At 43.8% G+C, this 9,833-nt stretch overlaps 1 protein-coding gene across 1 annotated transcript; it reads right to left on the bottom strand.

The window, feature by feature from the left end:
- Positions 1 to 884: 884 nt before the first annotated feature.
- DDIT4 (DNA damage inducible transcript 4) lies at positions 885 to 3,103 on the bottom strand. The gene is made up of 3 exons (XM_082268082.1): positions 2,936 to 3,103; positions 2,325 to 2,598; positions 885 to 1,400 (listed from the first exon to the last, which is right to left on the bottom strand). The coding sequence occupies exons 2-3, from the start codon at positions 2,554 to 2,556 to the stop codon at positions 913 to 915; spliced, it is 720 nt and encodes a 239-aa protein (XP_082124208.1). The 5' UTR covers positions 2,557 to 2,598; positions 2,936 to 3,103; the 3' UTR covers positions 885 to 912.
- Between the last annotated feature and the right edge of the window lie 6,730 nt (positions 3,104 to 9,833).

Here is a 9,833-nt window from a genome sequence, read left to right on the forward strand (position 1 = left end):
TAAATTCCCCCCCCCCCCCCATGACCAGATAAATGAGAACCTTCACACTGATAGGAGAGCGTTGTATTTGCCCACCTACCTCATTAAAAAAAAAAAAGGTAATTTAGGAAGACACGTAAACCACCAGATTAATATTTCCTGGTTTATTAGAAAAGTAAAAAAAGAGGCACATTTTGTGGATTTTGTACTTGAACATCAAGTGAATTATATCAATGTAAACCATATGAAAGCAGCATGTCAGAATACAGAGACATCTGAATGAATACTAGTGCTTTCCACACTTTCTGAAATAGAGCTACTTGAAAACAAATGCACATCTCTACTAGCTGCCATTGAATCAGTAGTGAGGGGAAAAAAAAAAAAAAAAAAAAGTGGTCTCTGATAGCAAACATGCACTTTGGCCTATTTTATTCAATTCTGACAATTCATCCTCTATAAGAGGTAAAGAGTAAACCACCCTTTAGTGCAGACCAGCTGCCAAAGCATACAAAAAAAACCCAATACTCCCCCAGTGCACTTAATGTAAAAACCTTCAATACTTTGTGTGCATTCCACTGCAAAATTTATATTCACAACCCCAGTTGTACGCAAGACTTTCTGTGGATTGGAGCATCTCCATACCAGTGTAAAAAAGCAGAGCAAATGTTGCGCACTAAACTTGGCAGTGGTAGGTTAACCCAAATGTTACCAGACAATTGGCAGGAGTATGGCCACATAGGGGTTAACCACATAAAAAGAAATTGTAAAAACATTGTCACCTTACAGAAAAAAAAAAAAAAAAAAAAAAAAAAAAAAACTTCTAAAAGCCCCCTTAGCCTTCATGTGATTGCAGTACCCCACATAACAGGCATAAGTCTTTGCGTTTACAAAAACGCTCAAAGTTCTTCCAAACAGTTCTTTCTGGACTTTTGCTCAGCATTCTTCAACGATAAGTTCTTCAGAACTATACAGTTTCTTCTTTAGGACTTTGAATCCTGGGCTAAGTTTTAGAGAATGTCCAGACCCAGGGACAGGTTTAGTGCTAAAGAGTCCCTGAATTCTTGGCCACAACCTAGAGTCCAACTTGAACAGAACAGTTAGCTGGAAAGTAGGAACTACGCATGGGTCAACCTCTAGCTGGGCTATGGTGTGGCAGGCCTTGCCGTTTTCCACACACAGGTCGATAAGTGCACCCCGAAGTCCACAAGGCTCGCTGTATGCCAAGTGGATCAGTTCTTGGCCCAAGTGGCAGAGGAGGTCATCCGGAAGAAGCAGCTTGGAGCATCTCAAAGAGTTAATGTTGGCTTTGTTCAGGCTACGTTTGATCATCTTGAGGAGACTCGGACAAAGCTGCTCACCTTCAGGGTCAACGAGAAGGTCTGGATCGGGTATTGAAAGGTTGTCAATTTCATCATCAAAATCTGCAGGAAACAAAAAGTTACATTAGTCCTTTTGCAAGAATTCATCACCGAAAAAAAATAAATAAAATCTAAGCATAAAAAGCACAATACAAGTGGGAGTATTCATCATGGGTCAGCCGCTCAACCTTTGACACAGAGGAGCCCTTGAAATAACTCTAAGCTTCCCTGCTTAAAAAGTACTCTATCCACAACTCATGATACGTTAGTGCTATGATCCATGGGAAGAATGCATTCTAAACTTGTGGTCAGTGTGAAGAATTACCCCTTCACAGATAGCCAAGAAGATTAATGGCGTCATCGGAAGGGCAAAAATTGCTGAAGAAACCCCCCCGTAACTTCTAGAGGAACCCGAGACCTATCTAGGCAAACCCCCCACCCCCCGTAACTTCTAGAGGAACCCCGAGACCTATCTAGGCAAACCCCCCCCCCGTAACTTCTAGAGGAACCCAGAGATCTACCTAGGCAAAACCCCCCCCCCCGTAACTTCTAGAGGAACCCGAGACCTATCTAGGCAAACCCCCCACCCCCCGTAACTTCTAGAAGAACCCAGAGATCTACCTAGGCAAACCCCCCCCCCCCCGTAACTTCTAGAGGAACCCGAGACCTATCTAGGCAAAACCCCCCCCCCCCCCGTAACTTCTAGAGGAACCCAGAGATCTACCTAGGCAAAACCCGCCCCCCCATAGCTTCTAGAGGAACCCCAAGATCTATCTGGCAAACCCCCCCCCCCCAATAGGGGGGAGTGTATGTATTGATCCAGGCACCAGACGACTAAAGTTATAAAGTCAAACTCACGTCAAAACATAATAACCAACAAAGATAGTTTTGTTCTAGCACAATCTGTACCAGCAGTCTAAAGGCTAGAGCCCAATAAAGATGCATAATGATTAACAAGGAGTTGAGAAGAAGAAATCAACTTACCACAATCAGACAAGGAATCGGACGAGGAGGAGGAGGAGGATGAGGAATCAGAGAAGGAGCCGCTACTGGTGAGGGATTCACAGTCGGAGTTGGGTAGACTGGAACACCGTTGGGACAAGTCCGTACATTTCCCATCCCACAGGTCTTTGGGCTCCACTTCCATGGGTTCCTCCTCAATGATCGGAGGGGGCAGGGAGAAGGTCACAGCGTAGAACATACCACCTCGGGCTGGCATGGCTGGTTCTCTGGAGGGCTTGTGCAAAACAAGTAGAAATCACTGCAAGGAACAAAGAAAGAAGATTGTCAGCTGGTCACCATATGACGACATCTCAAAGCCAGGCATAACTAGACATGTCAACAAGCTGCTGAACATCCATGACTTATTATTCTGCAACCCCCCTCCCCCCACTGCTCCCCACATTCCCATTGTTTACTAGACTAGGTTTGCAGTCATCTAATAACAATCCCCAATAAAGATCCTAAATCACTGCAAATCTAATTGATAGCATTGGATTGATTGAACAATGCATCAGTATTATTCTATATTTTAGCAGTCCAGGATAAGACTACATAAACAAGTGACAACGTTCCTGATCATGAAAGGTCATACTTACAGTGCTGTCAGAGGGAAAACTCCAGATAAAGGGACGACGGATAAAACTTGATAGGCTATAAATAAAGTTGAATTAAGTGCTTAAAACCCGTGCGCTTGCAGAAGTGTGACCCCACCACCGCTCAGCGCACGAACGCGAGTTACCATCACTGGCACTGGCATCATCCGACAGCCACAATCCGCTTATATACACACTCCGCGCAGCCACGCCCCCACCACACGGGGGCTCGACCTGACAATGAGCACACGGGGAACGCCTACTCGTTTTGCGGGAGGGCCTATGAGAAATCAGCGCACGTCCACAACGTTCTTTTCTGCCCGGTTACTGCGGCCTGAAGACCCGCCCCCTTTCCAGCTGGGACAGGCAGCCCCGGAGACAGTAGTGTGCATTAAAGGGAGAGTGTTTTTACTGTAGGGGGAGGAGGAGGATGGGAAACAAAGACATTTCACTACATCTCTTCACTTACTGCAGTCATCCTTCCAGCAGCGCTTTGTACTTTATTTTTTTTATTATTCTAAGATCGTCCCGCCCCTCCCCCTAGATAAGTCTGATCAACATGTTTTTCTCATTCTAGTAAAGTCTTCATCATTCAATCTAATCAGTCACTGAAATCTATTTAGTTTATTGTGCGAGATCTAGGTAAAGAATAAATAAAAATAAAAGACACGACAGGTCAGGCATTTATTACTATTATAATACAGGATTTATAAGTGGCAACAGTCTGCAAATTGCTTTATTATTAGTGCCGGTTGTGATCCGGGAACACTGCGGATATACAGCGTGTTCCTGCATCGTATCCGCAGCACAGGCAGTTCACACTGCCATATGCGATACGCTGGGGGTGTCAATTCAAAGTTAACGACACCCCCAGATCAGATCGCATATCGCAGTGCGATCTGAGAGTTCGCACAGAATCGGATCGCACTAGTGTGAACCACCATGCCATCCGATTCTGCTGCGGACCAAAAAAAGGGTCCTGTGCATGTTTAGTGCGATTGCGGTGCGAATTCAGCCATACAAACTGTATTGCTGAATTTGCACCGCACAGAGATCGCATGTAATTTTAGGAGCAGTGCACTCCGAATTACATGCGATCTCTGTGATCGCATAAATGTGAACCGGCACTTATACAGGATTTATATAACGCCAACAGTCTGCGCATCACAATATTATTATTATCATGCAGGATTTTTATAGCGCCAAATGTCTGTGCATTGCTTTAATATTATTATTATTATATATGATTTATATAGCACCAACAGCCTGTGCATTTCTTTATTATTATTATACAGGATTTATATAGCGCCAACAGTCTTTGCTTCGCTTTATTATTATTATTATTATACTGGATGTATATAGCGCCAACAGTCTTTGCTTCGCTTTATTATTACTATTATACAGGATGTATATAGCGCCAACAGTCTGCGCATTGCTTTATTATTATTTTTATTATTATTATACAGGATTTATATAGCGCCAACAGTCTTTGCTTCGCTTTATTATTATTATTATTATACTGGATGTATATAGCGCCAACAGTCTTTGCTTCGCTTTATTATTACTATTATACAGGATGTATATAGCGCCAACAGTCTGCGCATTGCTTTATTATTATTTTTATTATTATTATACAGGATTTGTATAGTGCCAACAGTCTGCGCATCACACTATTATTATACAGGATGTATATAGTGGCAACAGTCTGCGCATCGCTTTATTATTATTATCATTATACAGGATTTATATGACGCCAACAGTTTACACTGCGCTTTATTATTATTATACAGGATTTATATAACGCCAACAGTTAAGCCCCCATTCACACTGGGGCGACCTGTCAGGTCGCCGTAGGTCGCCTGGCATAGAGAAGCTGTGGACCCGTTCTAATAGGAGCGACACAAGTCGCTCCGACTTAGAAAAAGGGTCTGGAGCTTCTTTAGGGCGACCCGGAGCGACCTGCATTGACTTCAATTTTATGGGAAGTAGTATCGCCCCAGTGTGAACGGGGCCTTACACTGCGCTTTATTATTATTATTATACAGGATTTATATAGCACTAACAGTCTGCGCATGGCATTATTATTATACAGGATTTGTATAGTGCCAACAGTCTGCGCATCGCTTTAATATTATTATTATACATGATTTATATAATGCCAACAGTTTACACAGTGCTTTATTATTATTATTATTATACAGGATTTATATAGTGCCAACAGTCTGCGCATTGCTTTATTAATATTATTATTACTATACAGGATTTATATAACGTCTTCTGATTACGCAGCCCTTTACAATGTTTGGGGGGACAGTACTTTTACAATACAGAAGAAATGGTGGGGCCCTGCTCATGGAGCTTACAATCTAAAGGGAGACAGTACAGTTACAATACAATAAAATACAAAAGGGTTAACAGGGCCCTGCTCATAAGAGCTTACAATTTATATTTGTTACAGATATATATATATACTGTATAAAGTAATATTCTTCATCATGTGGGCTCAGACTGGGTGGGGGGATGGGGGGTCACTGTGCTGGCAGTCCTCATGGACTAGGCTCTGGAAGATTTGGACATGCACTCTGACTTGTTTGATTTGGCTGCCAGTCCTAAAACTTCATAATCAGTCCTCCAGGATCAGGAGTTGTTGACTTAAGAAAATAAAAATGCCACTCCAGTAAACTCTGCTGTCCTCTGCCAAACAAATCCCCTTTAAAGGTCCTGCAGCATACAATAAAACATCTTTAGGACTATTGAGCAAGCTGCATTGATGGTCTGCCTTGACCCTGCTAAAGTAAAGCTGTGCAATTCACTCCGGTCATATGATGAGCACAAATGCACAAAAAGAAAGGGCTTATGTACACCGGCCCCATTGGACAGCAGCCCAGCACATACACAAGGTAATTTGCGTTACGTTGCGCTGCTTCGTTCACATTGACGCAAACGCTGAGAAATGAAAAAAGAGATCATGTGGAATTTTTGCGCAGTATATTCCAACTTGCTATATCATACGACATCGTGCTGCCATAGAATTAAATATAAGTTGTAAAAAATGGGGAAAAAGGCAATTATTGCAGTGGCGTGCGTGCACAAAGTACACCATTGCGCACATTATGCACACTTTAATACACACCTGTGGGTGCAAATGAGCCCTTAAGCCCCTTAATTTTAATATTCATGTCAGAACATGCTGAAACGCGTCATCGAAAGCAACGTTAGAGAGAGTGCTCACATCTACAGTATGCGCTTCACTGCAGTGCATTTTTGAAGGTAGCTCATGTCCATTTTTTTCTCAGTTTTTAGGCCCCCGTCTCATCTGAGCGCAGCTGCCGCAACGCTTTTTTCATTATTCTTTTACACATTTTTGTGGTGCGTTGTTTCATTTTGAATGGGCCTCCCTCTGCTCCAAAAATGTGCCCAAAAATCTCATGTACCACATTTTGGCACTAAGCTAGGGGCGTTTACGTTTTCGTGTTTTTCTGCGATTTTCTAGCATTTTGTCGCACGATGATTGCGGCAAAGTTGCACTGCATTTGAGGCGCCATTAAAAAATACATTGCACGTTTTGCTGTGATTCTGGAATCACAAGCAGAATCACACGATACTGCCCGCGATTCCAATCTGCTAAGCGTGAACAGGGTTATAGGGCGCATTTGTACCACACTCCTTGCATTCACTGTGTGCTGTGCAATTTTTCAAATAATTTTGTCATTTATTTCAACTTATTACTGAGTTACATTTACATGCGCTTTCTCGTGTTCACGTTTTTGCACGCATTTATCTGCGTTAAAAAATGAGGCTCAACTGCCTATTTTTACAGCCCCCCCCCAAGCCACAACCACAAGTATAAAGAAGCGTTAAGTCTTTTGCTGTGATTACAGATGTTCCTATGCATAGCTAGAGAACATTCCTACACGTTGCCTGGAGGTCTGTACTGTACAGGACTCAGGGGGGGGACTAACCATTGGGACTTAGTATTACCATCCTCTAAATTTCATGAAACAATTATCATACCTGATGCATCATCACTGTCCTTAATTTAATGTCAGTAAAGAAAATCCCTCCAACACCCACCTAACGAGATCCAAGGTATTGTGTCCACATTATAAGGTACAAGAAACATGGCAGACGACCCAATATGAATATAAATGAACCCTTTGAAGTTTCTGTGATAGGGAATACTTGTTTGCATCTTAAAGGATGGTGAGCGAGACAAAACGACATTAAAGTATCTATGAAGTTACATTTGTGTGTGCGGTACAAGAAGCAAGAGCCATGAAATACTTACATTTGGGGGGCTGATTTATTGGCACATGAAGAAAATTTCGCCAAGTGTTTGATTCTTATGGAGCATGTTATTGGACATTAATAGAAATGGTTGCATATCACTTTTAACAGAATATGGCACAGCTGGCACAACAATACAAGCTTGGGTATTAATAAAAATCGGCGCATGGAGAAAAATGCGTCAGTTTTAATGCACACTTTTTTTTTTTTTTTTTTAATCAAGTTTATTTAATTTCGCTTAGGGCTCTTTCACACGGCCGTTCCGCTTGTCCGCAAATCATCCTATTTTTTTGCGGATGATTTGCGGACATAATGTAAGTCTATGGCATTGCGGATGTCAGTGGAATACCATCCGCTGACATCCGATTTTCTTCCTTTCAGTTCTGTTCTGTTTTTTGGAACGGAACAGAACCCTATTTCTTCATCCGTGTAAAAAACGGAAAGGAAGGAAAATCGGATGTCAGCGGTGTCATCCGCTGACATCCGCAATGCCATATACTTACATTATGTCCGCATATCATCCGCAAACGGATGGGATGATATGCGGGCACACGGAGCGGATGACACAAATGTCATCCGCTCCGTGAAAAAAAAAAAGTCCCGCAGCGGCCTAAAGCAGCGGAGCGGCCGTCTGAAAGAGCCCTTAGAATAGAGATATTTGCTACATATAAGTCCCGGTTCACACTAGGGCGACCTGTGAGGCGACCTGGTCGCCTCACAGGTCGCCGAAGGTCGCCTCCCATAGGGAAGCTGCGGACCCGTTCTAATAGGAGCGACACAAGTCGCTCCGACCTAGAAAAAGGGTCCGGAGCTTCTTTGGGGCGACCAGGAGGCGACCGCCATAGACTTCAATGTTATGAAGTCCGTGGCGGCCGCTCCGAGGTCGCGGCGCGCTGCTCGCACCGCGATCTCGGAGGTCGCCCCGGGAAGTAGCGCCGCGTGTATGTGAACCGGCACTTAAACAAAAACACCAAACAAAGAAAATACAATGAAAGAGAAAAAAAATAAACAAACACAAAAGGCATACCCTACTATTAGCACAATAGGCCATAAGTGACATGGTAGAAATTTTGGAATATTCTGACTGTGGGCCCTGCTCTTAGGCTCCATTCACATATAGGCTTCTCGGATCGTGGGCAGAATTGGCGCGCTTCTGCATGCAATCCCAAACCATTGCAAGTTGCGGGACGCCCGTGCGTTTCCCATGACTTGCAATGGCACCCCAAACGCGGCATGATATTGCTGCGATTGTCGCCTGAGGAGTCGCGGTAAAATTGCACAAAACAAACAAAATCTTCTTTTGGGCGACAGGCATCCCGCGATTCTGTTTGGGCGATTTTACCACGATTCGTTGGGCGACAATCGCGGCAAAATTGCTCCACGTTTGGGGTGCCATTGCAAGTCACGGTAATCAGATGGGTGTCCCATGACTTGTAATGGTTTGGGATCATGGGCAGAATCGCAGCAATTCTGTCCGAGATCAGAGACACCTATATGCGAATAGAGCCTTAGAGATATGTGTAGAAGCAAGTACTTAGAAGGGATTAACCCATTGGAGCGGGCCACACACAAATATGCAACTTCTCGGCGCCTGGGCCGTGGCACCGACAGGCTGCATATTTGCGTAAATTGTGATCAATAGCGTTGTGCCGAGAGCGCGCACCCTGTGCGCTCCCGGCACAGTGACTGGCGTCTAACTTAAAGCTCCCAATCGCTGCATGCGATCAGGAGTCTTCAGGTCACGTGACCGCCCTGCCAGCCAATTGCAGCGGTCACATGATCTTAAGTCATGCCCCACCTCCCGGCATCTTAAACCTCCTGAAGAGCCGGGAGGGGCAGCATGAACTAACTCGTTTCAGAACACATATCCTCTAACCTAGGTACCCAAATTGCTTCAAACCGCTTTAAGGAGTTCCTGAGAAAAAAAGTATGTCTCTCATAAGAAATACATATATTAGGATCTGACATCCAGTTAGAAAAGGTCGGGGGTGCAGAGAAGTCCACTTAAGGGCAATTTGCCTATGCGCCACGAACAGCGAATGCCCAACAGTGATCCATACTTGTGACTTAAGCGCAGAGTGGTCAACGTAGCCAAAAAAGACATATAAGTGAATCCACTAAAAGCCCATTAGGCGTGCCCACAACCTCCGCTCAATACCTCTGAAGCTTGGGACAGCGCCAAAGTAGGTGTATCAGAATTACCACATCTTGGACAAGCCGGGTCAAATCTTAGCCCAACAGTACATTTATTTAGCGTGTTACGCCCCAAATAATTGAAGTTTAATATTCGCATTGCTCACATTCCTGGAAATGGCAAAGAATAGGCAGGCGCTGCAGCAACTACCAGCTGGAGACTGGTAAGATCGCAAGTCAAAACATATATCACCAGCACTCCATGGATCTTCAAGATAGCCCTCAGCCATTTATTATAGTGGTGCTCCTTTACCGGTGTGATGTGATCCCTTTAATAAACGTTTGGACGTGATCTTGAAGATCCATAATAATGTGTTGGAGAGACGTGCTTTGAAATAAATAAAAGTGTTGCCGGACAATTTGTAAATTTGTTATTTGATAATGGTGTGCTACCTGTCCATACACATCCACCTCTCCTCTC

Source organism: Pelophylax lessonae (genome assembly GCF_965119305.1).
Source record: "Pelophylax lessonae genome assembly, chromosome: 9".
Lineage (NCBI taxonomy): Eukaryota > Metazoa > Chordata > Amphibia > Anura > Ranidae > Pelophylax > Pelophylax lessonae.